Source organism: Pseudophryne corroboree, chromosome 1 (genome assembly GCF_028390025.1).
Source record: "Pseudophryne corroboree isolate aPseCor3 chromosome 1, aPseCor3.hap2, whole genome shotgun sequence".
Lineage (NCBI taxonomy): Eukaryota > Metazoa > Chordata > Amphibia > Anura > Myobatrachidae > Pseudophryne > Pseudophryne corroboree.
In genome coordinates this window covers 309,917,063-309,937,146 of record NC_086444.1, presented here as the reverse complement: position 1 = coordinate 309,937,146, position 20,084 = coordinate 309,917,063, and the positions used below count along the sequence as shown (strand labels likewise).

General features: G+C 47.4%; 1 protein-coding gene across 2 annotated transcripts in view; it reads left to right on the top strand.

Moving 5' to 3' along the window:
- Window positions 1–20,084, top strand: part of TMEM120B (transmembrane protein 120B) — a 203,004-nt gene that overhangs the window by 111,643 nt on the left and 71,277 nt on the right. For both annotated transcript variants that reach the window (XM_063964482.1, XM_063964481.1), the window contains exon 2: window positions 15,686–15,804. In XM_063964482.1, coding sequence (XP_063820552.1) covers window positions 15,686–15,804 — 119 coding nt within the window. The remainder of the gene's footprint in view (window positions 1–15,685; window positions 15,805–20,084) is intronic.

The window sequence follows — 20,084 nt, the reverse complement described above, 5'->3', positions numbered from 1 at the left end:
TTAAACAAATACATTTAGATTCCAAGGTTCCACATGGAGACATTACGCTCCATAATGTTGGCTATGGAACCAGGAGATTACATGGTATCTCTGGATATACAGGATGCTTACCTACATGTGCCTATAGCACGGTCTCATCAGTGTTACCTCCGGTTTGCCATCCTCCAGTAACATTTTCAGTTCCAAGCCTTGCCCTTCGGGCTAGCAACAGCACCCAGGGTGTTTACCAAAATTATGGTGGTGATGGCAGCTTATCTCCGCAAGCAGGGGATAAGAATATTCCCATACCTCGACGACCTGTTAATCCTAGCACATTCGCAGGAATTACTTTTGAGCCATCTTCAACAGACAGTAGTTTGTTTACAGAGACACGGGTGGCTCATAAACTGGGAGAAGTCGTCTCTGAATCCATCAGAGCGGATGGTTCATTTGGGGGCCATATTGGATTCGGGTCTACAGAGTTTTCTTACCAGAGAAAAAGATAGTCAAGGTGCAGGTCATGACTCAGGAGGCGTTGCACACTCAGACAATGTCAGTCCATGCAGCAATGTGACTGTTGGGTCTGATGGTATCAACCTTCGATATGGTGGAATATGCGCAATTCCACTCCAGACCACTGCAGCACCTTATTCTGACCAAATGGAACGGAAATCATCAGACCATAAAAAAAGCAGATGATAAAGTTTCCAGTAAACGTAAAAAGGTCTCTAGCGTGGTGGCTACAGACAGACCATTTAAACAAGGGGAGACCTTTTTTGATAAAAGAATGGCAAGTCCTGACCACAGATGCCAGTCTTCAAGGCTGGGGAGCGGTACTCGAAAGCCTTTGGTTCCAGGGAAAAAGGACCTTAGGGGAAAGTCGCCTGCCGATAAATCTGTTGGAAATAAGGGCCATTTATGTGGCTCTAGTTCAGGCAATGGACAGTCTGAAAGGAAGACCGGTCCAGATTCGCCCAGACAATGCAACAGCAGTATCGTACCTCAATCATCAGGGAGGAACTCACAGCAAAAGATTGATGGAGGAAGTAACTCCCATACTAAGGTGGGCAGAACTCCATCTCCCAGCATTGTCAGCAGTGTTTGTTCCAGGTGTACTGAACTGGGAAGTGGATTTTCTCAGTCGACACACCATTCAGGAAACCGAATGGGCATTACACCCAGAAGTGTTTCAGACCATAGTGAACAGATGTGGTCTACCGGCGATAGATCTCATGGCATCTCGTTTAAACAACAAAGTTCCGAGGTACGGATCAAGAACAAAGGATCCCTGAGTGGTCCTTGTAGACGCACTGTCAGTGAATTGGAAATTTCATCTGGCGTATCTGTTCCCTCCAATATCTCTGTTACCCAGAGTAGCGAGAAAAATAAAGCAAGCAAAGGGAAACATAATTCTGATAGTTCCATCTTGGCCAAAAAGGCATTGGTACACAGATCTACTGAGAATGTCCGTGGAAGCACCGATACTGCTCCCTCAACGTCCAGATCTGCTAATGTAGGGTCCTTGTTGTCACAGCCATCTGGATTGTCTGTATTTGACGGCGTGGCTGTTGAAACCTCTATCTTAGAAGCTAGAGGATTTTCAAAACAAGGAATTCAAACTTTGGTTAGAGCAAGAAAGCCTTCAGCTCGTATTTAGCGCTGATAGGGGGTCTCCCTTTATATTAATAGCGATGTGTCTCAGATTTCAAATAGGGTTGCACAAAATGAATCAGCAACTCAGGCTTTACAGAACTCTATGGCAGTCTGGCCCAGTTCTGGTACATCAGGGCTCCCCGCTGTATAATCACATAAACTTGTTCTTGCACAGATCATGCAGGATGATACCGATTCTGATACTATAAACGGTGATGGGGATATGTTGCGGGGGGGCAGCATCTCTTGCAAAAGGGGTGCAGTTGATGATAGAGGCTATTAGGGATGTGTTGAATATTGCTGATACAACACCAGAGCAGGTTGAGGAGGCTTACTTTACCGAAAATAAGAAAACCTTGCTAACCTTCCCTGCGTCAAAGGAATTAAATGCTATTTTTGTAAAGGCTTGGGAAAACCCAGATAAAAAATTCCAGATGCCTAAAAGGGTTCTGGTAGCATTTCCTTTCCCGGTAGAGGATAGGAAATAATGGGAAAACCCGCCTATTGTTGACGCATGAGTATCCAGACTCTCAAAGAAGATGGTTTTACCTGTTCCAGGATCTACTGCCTTGAAAGAGCCGGCTGATCGTAAAATTGATAATACGCTCAAATCCATGTACACGGCTTCTGGGGCAATACTACGTCCCACTATTGCCAGTGCTTGGATTGCCAAAGCTATAGTAAAGTGGTCAGGCACGTTACTTGAGGACTTGGATACCATGGAAAAATGTGTTGTTTATTTTTACATAACATTCAGGATTCGGCAGGATTTCTGGTAGAATCCATGAAAGACCTGGGTTCCATGGCTGCGGGGATTTCTTCCATGTCTGTATCAGCTCGTCGAGGACTGTGGTTGCGCCAGTGGTCTGCCGACGCGGAATCCAGGAGAAGTGTGGAGACCCTGCCCAGGTCAGGCTCTCTTTGGGGATGCGTGGATCGCTACGGCTGGTAAGTCACCTCTTCTTCCCTCAGCGACACCTACTCCGAAGAAACCCTTTTCTTCAGCTACTTCAGTCCTTTCGGCCTACCAAGCCCAGAAAGGCCAAGCCGTCCAACACCTTCTTTCGGGGAGGTTGGCCCAAGTCCAAGAAACCTGCGGCTGTAGGTTCCCAGGAACAGAAACCTGCTTCAGGTACATCAAAGTCCTCCGCATAATGGTTGACTGCACGCCCCGTAGGTGGGGCCGGTGGGAGCGAGAGTCAGACATTTCAGTCATGTCTGGGTATCCTCCGGCCTGGATCCCTGGGTGCAAGATATTGTGTCCCAGGGGGTACAGGCTAGAATTTCAAAATCTCCCTCCTCACCGATTTTTCAGATCATGCTTGCCAGCTTTGCTGCCAGACAGGACTGTCCTGCAAGAAGCCGTCCAGAAGTTGGAGGCACAGGTTATTTTGCCAGTGCCGCATCATATGCAAAACAAGGGTTACTATTCAAACCTTTTCGTGGTACCGAAACCGGATGGTTCGGTCAGGCCCATTCTGAACTTAAAATCTCTAAACACCTTTCTGGGGGAGTTCAAGTTCAAAATGGAGTCTCTAAGGGCAGTGATTTCAGGTCTGGAGGAGGGGGAATTCCTAGTATCCCTGGATATCAAGGATGCGTACCTCCACATTCTGATTTGGCTGACGCATCAAGCTTATCTTGGATTCGCACTGTTGGACTGTCACTTTCAGTTCCAGGCCCTCCCATTCTGCCTCTCCACAGCACCAAGGGTATTCACCAGGTGATGGCGGAAATGATGATTCTCCTCCGCAGACAGGGGGTGACCATAATTCCATATCTGGACGATCTGTTGATAAAGGCATCGTCCAAGGAGAAGTTGTTGCGGTCCATCGCACTCACGACCCAGCTTCTCAGGGAACATGGTTGGATCCTTAATCTTCCAAAATCACATTTGGAACCAACCAGGAGGTTGTCCTTTCTGGGAATGATCCTCTACACGGAAGTGCAGAGGGTGTTTCTCCCAGAGGAAAAGGCGTTGGTGATTCATACGATGGTCCTGGATGTCCTGAAGCCAGCCCGGGTGTCAGTTCATCAGTGCATTCGCCTTCTGGGGAAGATGGTGGCCTCTTACGAAGCACTGCAGTACGGGAGGTTTCACGCTCGGTCCTTCCAACTGGATCTCCTGGACAAGTGGTCGGGATCCCATCTACACATGCACCAGAGAATACATCTGAAGTCCAGGATTTCACTCCTCTGGTGGCTGCAATTACCTCACCTTCTGGAGGGCCGCAGGTTCGGGATTCAGGACTGGATCCTTCTAAACATGGATGCAAGTCTCCAGGGCTGGGGCGCAGTCACTCAAGGGGTAACCTTCCAAGGAAGGTGGTCAAGTCTGGAAGCCGGCCTGCCTATAAACATTCTGGAACTAAGAGCCGTCTACAACGGTCTTCTCCAAGCGGCCCATCTTCTGAATAAACCGACAGGGCGGAACGAAGAGCAGAGCTGCAATGGCAGAGGTAACAAGAATCATCCTCTGGGCAGAAAAGCACATGTTTTGACGCTGTCAGCAATCTTCATTCCGGGAGTAGACAACTGGGAAGCGGACTTCCTCAGCAGACACGATCTCCATCCAGGGGAGTGGGGTCTCAACCCGGAGGTGTTCAAGGAGGTAACAGAAGTTTGGGGAGTACCCCAGATCGACATAATGGCCTCTCGTCTCAACAAGAAGCTTTGGCGGTATTGTTCCAGGTCGAGGGACCCGCGACAGTGGCGGTGGACGCCCTAGTGACTCCGTAGGTGTTCCAGTCGGCGTACGTGTTTCCTCCACTTCCACTCATCCCAAGAGTTCTAAAACTCGTAAGGAGAACAAGGGTTCCATACCAACCATACGCATTCAGGATGTGTATGTAAATTATTTGATGGGAGCAATTTGTTAATTTATGACAGAGAGAGAACACCTGGCAGCACCGGGGACAACAGGTAGCTGGTTATATACTTGTGGGTGTTGTCTTCTGAGCAACAGAGTTGCACATGTGCTATTCAGCATCAATTTGGCATTCACTCTGGCTGGTGGCTATTAGGCCTTGCATCATTTAAAAGGATGCCCACGTTGTGTGCACTACTATGTGTTGTGGAATATCCAAAGAACAATAATGCTATGGGCCCCATTTAACAAAGATCCTTTAGCACTAGCTAAAGGGGTTATGTCCTCCTTTCAGTATTTTACACACAGTGGTAAGCTTAGCCTACTGCTGTATGTCACTGAACCGCTTATGCCATCTATAAATGGCGATAGTTATACGGTCCCCATTGCCATCAATGGGGACCCAGGAACAGCCGTTCCAGCTTCAGCAAAGCCTTCCAGACATTGCCAAGTTCGCTCCGGGTGGAAGTGTCATGTGCATGCGCAGACTGGCCGTCGCACTTGTCACAGCAGCTAATCGCTGGCAGTGGTAGGTTGCCAGCAACAGTGTAGAAGATTCAGCTGAGAAGGATGTTACTGGACCTCACCAGAGAGGTACGTAATGTTAAATATCAAAGTCCTTTTAGTTAGTATCACTGCGATACTAAATGAAATATGCCGCTGTTAATAAGGTATGTTGCTAAATGGGGCCACCGTCTTTAGATATTATATGCCGCTCCCTCTAAATAAGCACAAAAAGGGCATCTTGGAAATCTTCTCTTTTATCTATTGATCAGCATATGAATATACCAGTCATGAATTTACCTTGAGTAAAGAGTCTTGGTAGCCTGACGTAGGTGTTACCTTTTATTGGTTGTGTTAATGTTAATTAGTCCATTTATTTAAATTAGATTTTAGTCTCGCATAAGTGTTTTTGTTTTTTAAATATTTACTTTGGTAAAATAATTTTATAGGGAGGCATGTTGTATTAAGGGGCAGATTTGTTACGCGCGAGCAGCCATTGCGCTGTGAATTTCCCTGCATAGGCTGCTATAGTGAGTTATGCATGTAGCCTTCAGAAACCACTGCTCCTAAGAGCTTTTGGGATGCACTACCGGTCTGATGATGATGTCTGTATTGCGGCTTGCATGTAGATGCTACTGTTGATGACCAAGGCAGTTGAAAGGAATTTTCCTTAATTGAAACCTCTGCTCTACAAATATTTACAAAAAATCCCCCCATTGGGAGGTATAATTGCTCCGACATGCATGAAGAACTGGATTACTGTGCCACATACAGGCTGACACAGATGAGAGAGACAGTTTGCTGATAGCTAGTGCTGCATTTGCAAGCAGCATTTAGTGAGGCTGTATTCTCCTTGCACTGTAATAACTTAGCTCTTGTTTGTTTAGTTATAAAGCCTTGAAGGGAAAATGCATTAATGTCTGTCTATTCTGGACAATATCACAGTGGCAATTTATTCTCTCTTGCATCAGGAACATCCGGTTTGAGGAATTTGTGGTTGCTTGTAGTATATGTACTTTGAGACAAATAAATACACACCTTATGCTCTATACATTAAAAGACATATACAGTACACCTTTACTGTGGTCAGCATATAAACTTTGGCATAAGTTGCGACGTACCGTTAATTTCAATGCTCACAACACTTTATTTGTAACCTTTTTGGGGAATGAGGCATTCCAGCACAGGGAGGCCACCTTTCCATTTACTGCGTTCTGCAAGCAGGACTGCGAAATATTGTCGATGTGGTAGACAATGTAGCCAAGAAGCGTAGGACCTTTACTCAGACTACACAACTTTTCCCAATGCTTCAGAGATATCCGCTGGCATATTTTTAGATACACCATTATTCTAACTCAGTGATTGCACGTTTCACTGAGGAAGATTGGTTGAATCCTTTGAACAATGTATTTGGGTTTCTGCCTGCTGCCAAAAAAGCGATCTCTGTGCACGGTCTGCTTTTGAGGGCTCCAATAGATCACTCTACCATTCAATCAGAAGTATTGCAATGGATGACTGATTTTCCAGATCTAGATTGTCACACATGATCACCTCATGCCATTTACTCCCCTCTGCTCAGTATTGAGATTTTTTATAACACATTTCATAGAGCATACTATTCCCCTTATAAGCAATACCTAGCGGGCATGTCCGATTTCACATTAATGTTGGCGTTGCCACAAGTCAGAAGTGGATCCGTTTCATAGTTTTTGGTGAAGTCCTATAATAAGACATTTTTGGTTGCAGGTCAGGAAATACTTAATAGACCATCTTGTAAATGATATGCCATTCACTGCGGAGTGGGCTAATCTGTGGCATTATTCCTGGTAGCCAGAGGTTCTCTAAGAGATGAAGAAAACTGCTGATGGCCTTCAGTTCAGCGGGTCGTAAATCCATTTCTCTATCGTCCTAGTGGATGCTGGGGTTCCTGAAAGGACCATGGGGAATAGCGGCTCCGCAGGAGACAGGGCACAAAAAGTAAAGCTTTCCGATCAGGTGGTGTGCACTGGCTCCTCCCCCTATGACCCTCCTCCAAGCCCCAGTTAGATTTTTGTGCCCGGCCGAGAAGGGTGCAATCTAGGTGGCTCTCCTAAAGAGCTGCTTAGAAAAGTTTAGCTTAGGTTTTTTATTTTACAGTGAGTCCTGCTGGCAACAGGATCACTGCAACGAGGGACTTAGGGGAGAAGAAGTGAACTCACCTGCGTGCAGGATGGATTGGCTTCTTGGCTACTGGACATCAGCTCCAGAGGGACGATCACAGGTACAGCCTGGATGGTCACCGGAGCCTCGCCGCCGGCCCCCTTGCAGATGCTGAAACAAGAAGAGGTCCAGAATCGGCGGCAGAAGACTCCTCAGTCTTCTAAAGGTAGCGCACAGCACTGCAGCTGTGCGCCATTTTCCTCTCAGCACACTTCACACGGCAGTCACTGAGGGTGCAGGGCGCTGGGAGGGGAGCGCCCTGGGAGGCAAATGAAAACCTATTTGGCTAAAAAATACCTCACATATAGCCTCCGGGGGCTATATGGAGATATTTAACCCCTGCCAGAATCCACTAAAGAGCGGGAGACGAGCCCGCCGGAAAAGGGGCGGGGCCTATCTCCTCAGCACACAGCGCCATTTTCCTTACACAGCTCCGCTGGTCAGGACGGCTCCCAGGTCTCTCCCCTGCACTGCACTACAGAAACAGGGTAAAACAAGAGAGGGGGGGCAAAATAGTGGCAAAAATTATATTATAAAAGCAGCTATACAGGGAGCACTTATTATAAGGCTATCCCTGTCATATATAGCGCTTTGGTGTGTGCTGGCAAACTCTCCCTCTGTCTCCCCAAAGGGCTAGTGGGGTCCTGTCTTCGTTAAGAGCATTCCCTGTGTGTCTGCTGTGTGTCGGTACGTGTGTGTCGACATGTATGAGGACGATATTGGTGTGGAGGCGGAGCAATTGCCAAATATGGGGATGTCACCTCCTAGGGGGTCGACACCAGAATGGATGCCTTTATTTATGGAATTACGGGATAGTGTCAACACGCTAAAGCAGTCGTTTGACGACATGAGACGGCCGGACAATCAATTAGTGCCTGTCCAGGCGCCTCAAACACCGTCAGGGGCTGTAAAACGCCCTTTGCCTCAGTCGGTCGACACAGACCCAGACACAGGCACTGATTCCAGTGGCGACGGTGACGAATCAACCGTATTTTCCAGTAGGGCCACACGTTATATGATTTTGGCAATGAAGGAGGCGTTACATTTAGCTGATACTACAGGTACCACTAAACAGGGTATTATGTGGGGTGTGAAAAAACTACCTATAGTTTTTCCTGAGTCAGAAGAACTAAATGAGGTGTGTGATGAAGCGTGGGTTGCCCCCGATAAAAAGATGCTAATTTCAAAGAAGTTATTGGCTTTATACCCTTTCCCGCCAGAGGTTAGGGCGCGCTGGGAAACACCTCCTAGGGTGGACAAGGCGCTCACACGCTTATCTAAACAAGTGGCGTTACCCTCTCCTGAGACGGCCGCACTTAAAGATCCAGCAGATAGGAGGATGGAAAATATCCAAAAAAGTATATACACACATACAGGTGTTATACTACGACCAGCTATAGCGACAGCCTGGATGTGCAGTGCTGGAGTAGCTTGGTCAGAGTCCCTGATTGAAAATATTGATACCCTGGATAGGGACAATGTTTTACTGTCTTTAGAGCAAATAAAGGATGCATTTCTTTATATGCGTGATGCACAGAGGGATATCTGCACACTGGCATCACGGGTAAGTGCTATGTCCATTTCGGCCAGAAGAAGTTTATGGACGCGACAGTGGTCAGGCGATGCGGACTCAAAACGGCATATGGAAGTTTTGCCGTATAAAGGGGAGGAGTTATTTGGAGTCGGTCTATCAGATTTGGTGGCCACGGCTACAGCCGGGAAATCCACCTTTTTACCTCAAGTTACTCCCCAACAGAAAAAGACACCGACTTTTCAACCGCAGCCCTTTCGTTCCTTTAAAAACAAGAGAGCAAAGGGATATTCATATCTGCCACGAGGCAGAGGAAGGGGGAAGAGACAGCAACAGGCAGCTCCTTCCCAGGAACAGAAGCCCTCCCCCGCTTCTACAAAAGCCTCAGCATGACGCTGGGGCTTCTCAAGCGGACTCGGGGGCGGTGGGCGGTCGTCTCAAGAATTTCAGCGCGCAGTGGGCTCACTCGCAGGTAGATCCCTGGATCCTGCAGATAATATCTCAGGGATACAGGTTGGAACTAGAGACAGATCCACCTCGCCGTTTCCTGAAGTCTGCTTTACCAACGTCCCCCTCCGAAAGGGAGACGGTCTTGGAAGCCATTCACAAGCTGTACTCTCAGCAGGTGATAGTCAAGGTACCTCTTCTACAACAAGGAAAGGGGTATTATTCCACTCTATTTGTGGTACCGAAGCCGGATGGCTCGGTAAGACCTATTCTAAATCTGAAGTCCTTGAACCTGTACATAAAGAAGTTCAAGTTCAAGATGGAGTCACTCAGAGCAGTGATAGCGAACCTGGAAGAAGGGGACTTTATGGTATCCTTGGACATCAAGGATGCGTACCTCCACGTTCCAATTTACCCCTCACACCAGGGGTACCTCAGGTTCGTCGTACAAAACTGTCACTATCAGTTTCAGACGCTGCCGTTCGGATTGTCCACGGCACCTCGGGTCTTTACAAAGGTAATGGCCGAGATGATGATTCTTCTTCGAAGAAAAGGCGTATTAATTATCCCATACTTGGACGATCTCCTGATAAGGGCAAGGTCCAGAGAACAGCTAGAGATGGGATTAGCACTGTCTCAAGAAGTGCTAAAACAGCACGGGTGGATTCTGAATATTCCAAAATCCCAGTTAATGCCGACAACTCGTCTGCTGTTCCTAGGGATGATTCTGGACACGGTTCAGAAAAAGGTTTTTCTCCCGGAGGAAAAAGCCAAGGAGTTATCCGAGCTTGTCAGGAACCTCCTAAAACCAGGAAAGGTGTCTGTACATCAATGCACAAGAGTCCTGGGGAAAATGGTGGCTTCTTACGAAGCAATTCCATTCGGCAGATTCCACGCAAGAATTTTCCAGAGGGATCTGTTGGACAAATGGTCAGGGTCGCATCTTCAGATGCACCAGCGGATAACCCTGTCTCCAAGGACAAGGGTATCTCTTCTGTGGTGGTTGCAGAGTGCTCATCTATTGGAGGGCCGCAGATTCGGCATACAGGATTGGATCCTGGTGACCACGGACGCCAGCCTGAGAGGCTGGGGAGCAGTCACACAAGGAAGAAACTTCCAGGGAGTGTGGACGAGCCTGGAAACCTCTCTTCACATAAACATTCTGGAACTAAGAGCAATCTACAATGCTCTAAGCCAGGCAGAACCTCTGCTTCAGGGAAAACCGGTGTTGATCCAGTCGGACAACATCACGGCAGTCGCCCATGTGAACAGACAGGGCGGCACAAGAAGCAGGAGTGCAATGGCAGAAGCTGCAAGGATTCTTCGCTGGGCAGAGAATCATGTAATAGCACTGTCAGCAGTGTTCATCCCGGGAGTGGACAACTGGGAAGCAGACTTCCTCAGCAGACACGACCTTCACCCGGGAGAGTGGGGACTTCATCCAGAAGTCTTCCACATGCTGGTAACCCGTTGGGAAAGACCAATGGTGGACATGATGGCGTCTCGCCTCAACAAAAAACTGGACAGGTATTGCGCCAGGTCAAGAGATCCGCAGACAATAGCTGTGGACGCGCTGGTAACGCCTTGGGTGTACCAGTCGGTGTATGTGTTTCCTCCTCTGCCTCTCATACCAAAAGTATTGAGAATTATACGGCAAAGAGGCGTAAGAACGATACTAGTGGTTCCGGATTGGCCAAGAAGGACTTGGTACCCGGAACTTCAAGAGATGATCACGGAAGATCCGTGGCCTCTACCTCTAAGGAGGGACTTGCTTCAGCAGGGTCCCTGTCTGTTTCAAGACTTACCGCGGCTGCGTTTGACGGCATGGCGGTTGAACGCCGGATCCTAAAGGAAAAAGGCATGCCGGAAGAAGTCATTCCTACTTTGATTAAAGCAAGGAAGGAAGTAACCGTGCAACATTATCACCGCATCTGGCGAAAATATGTTGCGTGGTGCGAGGATCGGAGTGCTCCGACGGAGGAATTTCAACTGGGTCGATTCCTACATTTCCTGCAATCAGGATTGTCTATGGGTCTCAAATTGGGATCTATTAAGGTTCAAATTTCGGCCCTGTCGATTTTCTTCCAGAAAGAATTGGCTTCAGTCCCTGAAGTCCAGACTTTTGTTAAGGGAGTGCTGCATATACAGCCTCCTGTGGTGCCTCCAGTGGCACCGTGGGATCTCAATGTGGTTTTGGACTTTCTAAAATCTCATTGGTTTGAACCACTAAAAAATGTGGATTTGAAATATCTCACATGGAAAGTGACCATGCTACTAGCCCTGGCTTCGGCCAGGAGAGTGTCAGAACTGGCAGCTTTATCTTACAAAAGCCCATATCTGATTTTCCATTCGGACAGGGCGGAACTGCGGACTCGTCCGCATTTTCTCCCTAAGGTGGTGTCAGCATTTCATCTGAACCAGCCTATTGTAGTGCCTGCGGCTACAAGTGACTTGGAGGACTCCAAGTTACTGGACGTTGTCAGAGCATTGAAAATATATATTGCAAGGACAGCTGGAGTCAGAAAATCTGACTCGTTGTTTATATTGTATGCACCCAACAAGATGGGTGTTCCTGCGTCTAAGCAGACGATTGCTCGTTGGATCTGTAGCACAATCCAACTTGCACATTCTGTGGCAGGCCTGCCACAGCCTAAATCTGTAAGGGCCCATTCCACAAGGAAGGTGGGCTCATCTTGGGCGGCTGCCCGAGGGGTCTCGGCATTACAACTTTGCCGAGCAGCTACGTGGTCAGGGGAGAACACGTTTGTAAAATTTTACAAATTTGATACTCTGGCTAAGGAGGACCTGGAGTTCTCTCATTCGGTGCTGCAGAGTCATCCGCACTCTCCCGCCCGTTTGGGAGCTTTGGTATAATCCCCATGGTCCTTTCAGGAACCCCAGCATCCACTAGGACGATAGAGAAAATAAGAATTTACTTACCGATAATTCTATTTCTCGGAGTCCGTAGTGGATGCTGGGCGCCCATCCCAAGTGCGGATTATCTGCAATAATTGTACATAGTTATTGTTAACTAATTCGGGTTATTGTTGTAGGGAGCCATCTTTCAGAGGCTCCTCTGTTATCATACTGTTAACTGGGTTTAGATCACAAGTTGTACGGTGTGATTGGTGTGGCTGGTATGAGTCTTACCCGGGATTCAAAATTCCTCCCTTATTGTGTACGCTCGTCCGGGCACAGTACCTAACTGAGGCTTGGAGGAGGGTCATAGGGGGAGGAGCCAGTGCACACCACCTGATCGGAAAGCTTTACTTTTTGTGCCCTGTCTCCTGCGGAGCCGCTATTCCCCATGGTCCTTTCAGGAACCCCAGCATCCACTACGGACTCCGAGAAATAGAATTATCGGTAAGTAAATTCTTATTATTACAAACATGGTTTTTCCCCACTCCACTGCCCATGACTCTCTTTATGGGGAAACGTCTTCACCATATTTTCCAAATGGACTGTTTGGAAATGACCTTAAAAAGTTGTGCGAGTTTCCAAATTCTTTGAGTCCCTGAAAAGTTCTATAACCAAAATATGGAATTTAATGAAACTAGACTTCTACTGGGAGAACCCCCTATAACATTGGAGAAATAGGATCCTAATACTCATGGTGTCTTTAGGTGTGTACACACGGTAAGATATTTTCTTCCGATTCTGACTATATAGTCAGAATCGGAAGAAAATATAGTGCAGATCGCAAGGTGACAGTCACCTTGCGATCCCGATCCGATGCCGATGCGCGGCCCCGCGCGGTCGGCATCGGAAGAAAAAATAGGCTGTGCAGGCAAGTCAATCCTGACTATCTCTATAGAAGAGATAGTCAGGATTGAAATCGCACATAGCCAGCATCGCAAGCACAGTTATTATGTGCTTGCGATACTGGCTAAGTGCCGACCCGGCCCCCTGTCGCACGGTGAGAATCGGATAAGTCCGAATCTCACCGTGTGTATGCACCCTTAGGCTGCGATGAGTCCTCCATACTCTTACATTGAATGTAGTTATGGGTGGACCTGGGCCTGATGTTTACTGTTTCTTTCCAGAATCTATTTTGAAAAGATAAACTGGGTGTAACAATATTACTTGTGTGTGTGTAATAATAACTGTGAACGTATTTGATGCGATGCTTCAATAAACATTGCGAAGAATAAAAGACATATCACCCCCCCCCCCCCAAAAAAAAAAAAAAAAAAAAAAGTAGTAACACATTTGCAAAGGAAGGGTAAAAAAAAAAAAAAAAAAAAAATCGGCAGCTAGGTCAACGGTATCCACACTGAATCACAAGGACCTTTTACATGTTTTAGTTTTGATTTACCTTATAGAGTAGGGGTGGGCAACATGCGGCCCGCGGGCCGGATGCGGACCGTTCCTGCCTGGCCCGCTGTGCCCCATCAGAGTGCAATGACAAATGAGCCACTTGTCATTGCTCTACACTGCTCCCAGACGCGGCGCCACTGAGAAAATCCCGGTCACGTCACAGGGTCAGCTGACCGGCATTTCCTCTGTTATGTGCTGGGCGGCACGGGGGGGGGGGGGGAAGGGGGCGGGCAGTGAGTAGGAGCGGCAGCTAGTGCTCAGGAGCGGTGGGCAGGGAGCAGGAGCGGGCAGAGACCACAGCAGCAGTGACTCCGGGCAGCAGCGCGGATCATCGGACAGCGGGGATCGTCTGCCAGTGTGAAAAACAGGTAAACCCCCTGTCCAGCCAGCCCCTGGATCAGTGCTTAAGCTGCAATATAGGTTCAGGGGAGGGGAGTTAAAAACTGCAATATGGATTTAGGGGAGGGGGGGAAAGGGGGGGGGGTAGGGACTGCTATATAGGTTTAGGGGGAGGGAGAGAAAAGGGGGGTAGGGACTGCTACAGGGGCGGAACTACCGCTAGTGCAGGCAGTGCCTTGCACTGGGGCCCGCCACTGTCCAGGGGCCCAAAGCATGTAATGAGTCAGACTGACTCATTACATGCAGCTGTGTGCTGCGGGCAACCGCCGCCCGCAGCACAACCGCCCGCCGAAGAGAGGAGAAGAGCGCAGCAGCACGGGGAGGGGGAGGAGGGAGCTGCAGCAGCACTGTGTAATTGGTGGAGGCGCTGCTGCTGTCCCTTTCCTTCACCATAGGCTGCCCTCTGCGGCTGGGAAGCGCATCCCAGCATTCACAGCGGCGGAGAACAGCCTATGGTGAAGCAGAGGGACAGCAGCAGCAGCGCCTCCACCAATTACACAGCGCTGCTGCGGCTCCCTCCTCCACCTCGCTCCTTCTCCCCTGCCTGGGATCTCTGCAGAAGCTGTACCGCGGAGCCTGACTGCCAGCGGAGAGAGTAAGTATAATTCTTTCTTTTCTGTCTGCCTTAATGTGTAAAAAGGGGGACGCTGTCTGCCGTAAAGTGTAAAAACGGGGGCGCTGTCTGGCATAATGTGTAAAAAGGGGGACGCTGTCTGCCTTAATGTGTAAAAAGGGGGACGCTGTCTGCCTTAATGTGTAAAAAGGGGGACGCTGTCTGCCGTAATGTGTAAAAAGGGCACCCTGTCTGCCGTAATGTGTAAAAAGGGGGATTGTCTGCCGTAATGTGTAAAAACGGGCACGCTGTCTGCCTTAATGTGTAAAAAGGGGCATGCTGTCTGCCGTAATGTGTAAAAAGGGGCACGCTGTCTGCCGTAATGTGTAAATAGGGCACGCTGTCTGCCGTAATGTGTAAATAGGGCACGCTGTCTGCCGTAATGTGTAAATAGGGCACGCTGTCTGCCTTAATGTGTAAAAAAGGGGACGCTGTCTGCCGTAATGTGTAAAAAGGGGGACGCTGTCTGCCGTAATGTGTAAAAAGGGAACTCTGTCTGCCGTAATGTGTAAAAAAGGGAACTCTGTCTGCCGTAATGTGTAAAAAAGGGGCACGCTGTCTACCGTAATGTGTAAAAAAAAGGCTCGCTGTCTGACGTAATGTGTAAAAAGGGGACTCTGACGTAGTGTGTAAAAAAAGGGCACGCTGTCTGCCGTAACGTGTAAAAAGGGGGACGTTGTCTGCCGTAATGTGTAAAAATGGGGACGCTGTCTGCCGTAATGTGTAAAAATGGGGACGCTGTCTGCCGTAATGTGTAAAAAGGGGGGCGCTGTCTGCCGTAATGTGTAAAAAGGGCACAATGTCTGCCTTAATGTGTAAAAAAGGGGGCGCTGTTTGCCGTAATGTGTAAAAAGGGGGACGCTGTCTGCCGTAATGTGTAAAAAGGGGACTCTCTTTGTGTATTTTGTGTGTGGCCATTCGCTGGAAATGTTAAGCGGCCCCCCAGCTGAAATAATTGTCCACCCCTGTTATAGAGCCTTCTGAAGTATGTAGTCTGCAAAATGGGAGGCCCTCGATTTCCCAGCGCTCAGCATACCAGCGCCGGGATGTCATAGTAGACCCCTGCAAAACAAGTGGGGTTTGCCTTCTGGCTTTTGTTGTTGTATGTAACTCTGTTGACTCAAAATGTATTTAACGAATTGACTAATTTATTATTTATCTGTTGTTCCTCTATTAGGAAACGCACAAAGTGTACAAACAGAAGTTGGAAGAACTGAACACTATCCAAAGCACGAGTAGCGGCTATATACAGAAGCATAAGAGGCGTCTAGCGGATTTAAAATGCAATCTGAAAAAGTAATCGCTAACTTATTTCTCTGGCATGGTGGTAAATGAAGGAAACAGAGTGTAAATGGGGTTGTTACCTTGATCATCAGGATATTTGGGGATTGTAAAAATAAAAATGCAGGTATCAAACCATTGTACTAGAAGTAAACGATGATAACCTATCCCCCTCCTTGTTCATTTCCCTGTTTAATTCACTGAATTTCGTCCTGTCATTAATTTTCATCCTGTCATTAAAGGTGATTTCCTAAAAAAAAAAAATTCTGGGAGTAAAATTTCAGCAAGTGAGAGCCGATAGTGTGCTCTTGTCCATTATGCAGTAGCAATAGGGTATCTGCAGCCAGGGAAAGTGCATTGGAAGGAGGTAAAATGAGCTGTAATAACATTTCTGCTAAGCCCCTGTACCTGAGGAGACAGGGAAAGACTGTGCGGGAAGTGCTGTGGAAGGATCAGACGTAGCACCTGCAGTAATACACAGAGGACTGAGCATTATGTGTGTGCTTGTAGATCTAGAGATGAAGTGTGTTGCGATTGGACATAGGTGTTGGTAGGAGAGTTGAATGTCCTTGAACGTGGTAATATGTTCATCATGTGGTCTCATGCTCCTAAACCTACTACTTGGGTTTAATATAGAAATGATCTGTACAGTTAATAAGATACAATATATCGCTACATCAGTCCTGTACAAGTCTTTACACAATCAATTTGCTTTTATCTTAGTGTTGTGCTCACAGGTAGAATACTATTTAAAAACAAGCCAGCTCTAGTGCCTTTCTGATGCTCTGATAATTCTGATAATATACCATATATTATTAGCACAGTAAATTAAAATGGGTTCTGGTCACCGTACCAGCGTTTCCCGTTGCCGGTATCCCAGCATGGATCACAACGCTGGTGCCATCATCCTTATTACAAGCATGCCAGGTGGGATAGGTTTAGGCTGCTGGGGAGGTGGGTTAGGTTTTGGCTGCGGGGGGAGGTGGGGGGTTAGGGTTAAGCTGCAGGGGAGAGGGTTAGCGTCAGGCTACTGGAAACGTGAGGGTTAGGCTACATACCAGGTGTCAGGATCCTACGCGTCGGGATGCCGCTATAGGTATTCTGACCGCCATCATCCGAAGCGCTAAGATCCCGATATAATCCCTATTAAAACCCAGCCCACGAAAGCCCAGCATATATACAGTGCGTTTTTCCCTGTAGAATTTATGTAGACAAAATAGTGCATGCTAGCGTTATCTAGTTATATATGCAAACTTCTAAAAATCAAAAAAACCTGCAAATCCTGGAGCTGCGATACTGGGATTTTGCACAAATTACTACATTATCATATATATATATATATATATATATATATATATATAATATATATGAGTCTAAAATGCATCTGGAGTATCTGACTTGCTACTTCCAAATTCATCTGTACTCCACTGAAATATGTTTTATTTTTTTCTATTACTAAGTTTTTGGATGTGTTGATCAGGACTCCACTGTATGAAAGTCCAAGATATAATGTAGAAGAGAGAACAGATCCAGTGGGCTAATGTTCCGAGAGTGTGGTGTTATGCAGAATGTGTGTACAAATGTAAAACAAAGAGAAATAATAGGAGCAATTACTTCCCTTAGGGTTGGGCCACGCATTGCGTTTAGCGGGACCCGCTCTGCAGGAAGGAGCCTGTACATGGTCTCCTATGCGGCCGTCCACAATTATGCGGCGGTGCCACATCCACTTGACCCAACAGAGGCATGACAGGATGACCGGTTTTCAAGTAGAACGCATACATTTGAATGCATATGTTTACACAGTGCAGCTTAGTATGGTGATGCGATTCAGGCACGGAGTGGGGGTGCCGCTGGAGAAGTCAGGAACTTCTTCATGGAATTGCGCCCTGTGACTAGAACTTAGCAGAAAATAGTCCTGTTTTCTGCAAAACATAGCTTTTTCTCTAACGTCCTAGTGGATGCTGGGGACTCCGTAAGGACCATGGGGAATAGACGGGCTCCGCAGGAGACATGGGCACTTTAAGAAAGAAATTAGATTCTGGTGTGCTCTGGCTCCTCCCTCTATGTCCCTCCTCCAGACCTCAGTTTGAATCTGTGCCCGGACGAGCTGGGTGCTTTTCAGTGAGCTCTCATGAGCTTGCTGTGAGAAAGTATTTTGTTAGGTTTTTTATTTTCAGGGAGCTCTGCTGGCAACAGACTCCCTGCATCGTGGGACAGAGGGGAGAGAAGCAGCCCTACTCTCTGAAGCTAGGTCCTGCTTCTTAGGCTACTGGACACCATTAGCTCCAGAGGGATCGTACACAGGATCTCACCCTCGTCGTCCGATCCCAGAGCCGCGCCGCCGTCCCCCTCGCAGAGCCGGGAGACAGAAGCCGGGTGAGTATGAGAAGCATGAAGACTTCGAAATCGGCGGCAGAAGACTCCGTTCTTCACTGAGGTAACGCACAGCACTGCAGCTGTGCGCCATTGCTCCCACACACCTCACATACTCCGGTCACTGCAAGGGTGCAGGGCGCAGGGGGGGGGGGGGGGGCGCCCTGGGCAGCATATGGACCTCTCTTGGCAAAGGTACACATATATACAGTTGGGCACTGTATATATGTATGAGCCCCCGCCAAGAAAATGTATACTTAAGCGGGACAGAAGCCCGCCGTCGAGGGGGCGGGGCTTCTTCCTCAGCACTCACCAGCGCCATGTTTTTTCTCCACAGCACCGCTGAGAGGAAGCTCCCCAGCCTCTCCCCTGCAGATACACGGTAGAAGAGGGTAAAAAGAGAGGGGGGGGCACATAATTAGGCGCAAAAATCAATATAAACAGCAGCTACTGGGTTAACATTAGGTTACTGTGTTATTCCTGGGTTTATAGCGCTGGGGTGTGTGCTGGCATACTCTCTCTCTGTCTCTCCAAAGGGCCTTGTGGGGGAATTGTCTTCAGATGAGCATTCCCTGAGTGTGTGGAGTGTCGGTACGTGTGTGTCGACATGTCTGAGGTAAAAGGCTCCCCTAAGGAGGAGATGGAGCAAATGTGTGTGTGAGTGGTGTCTCCGTCGACAACGCCGACACCTGTTTGGATATGTGTAATTAAGTGCTAAGGTAAATTTATTGCACAAAAGATTAGAGAACTCACAGGGAATCTACCCATGTCTGTTCCTATGTCGCAGAGACCTTCAGAGTCTCTCAATGCTCACTATCCAAAATAATAGACACTGATATCGACATGGAGTTTGACTCCAGTGTCGACTACGATAATGCAAAGTTTACAGCCAAAATGGTAGGAAAGTATTCAATATATGATTATTGTAATAAAAAATGTTTTGCATATCACTGATGACTCATCTGTCCCTGACAAAAGGGTACACATGTTTAAGGGGAAGAAAGCTGAGGTAAATTTCCCTCCTCTCATGATGAAAAAGAGCGGGAATCTCCAGACAAGAGTCTGTAGTTTCCCACAAAGAATTCTCAGGGAGTATCCTTTCCCTACTAGGGCCAGGATACGATGGGAATCTTCCCCTAGGGTGTCACGTTTGCCCAAAAGGTAGCGCCGACTTAACAGCTATCCTCAGGGATCCTGCAGATAGCATGCACATTCTGGCACACTACTCAGACCGGCGATTGTGTCGGCATGGGTTTATAGCGCTGTGGCAGCGTGGACAGATACCTTATCAGCAGAGATTGAGACCCTAGTATGTATATATGTATATGTATGTATGTATGTATATATATATATATATATATATATATATATATATATAGATATATATAGATATATATAGATATATATAGATATATATAGATATATATAGATATTTATAGATATAGATATATATAGATATATATATATTAAAGATGCTGTCTTAGATAGATAGATATATATATATATATAAAACATGCCCAAAGAGACATTAGTCTACTGGGTTCTAGAGTCAACGCTATGTCGATTTCTGCTTGACGTGTCCTGTGGAACATGCAATGGACAGGTGATGCCGACTTAAGAGGCATATGGAAGGTTTACCTTACAAGGCTGAGGATTGTGTGGAGAAGGGATCTCGGACCTTGTCTCCACAGCTATGGCTGGTAATTCTGATCTTTTGCCTTATATTCCAGCACAGCCTAGGAAAGCACGACATTATCAAATGCAGCCTTTCGATCACAAAGAAACAAAGTCCGAGGTGCGTCCTTTCTTGGCAGGGGCAGAGGAAAGAAGCTGCACAACACAGCTAGTTCCCAGGAACAGAAGTCCTCCCCGGCCTCTACAAAATCCACCGCATGTCGCTGTTGCTCCACAGGCGGAGCTAG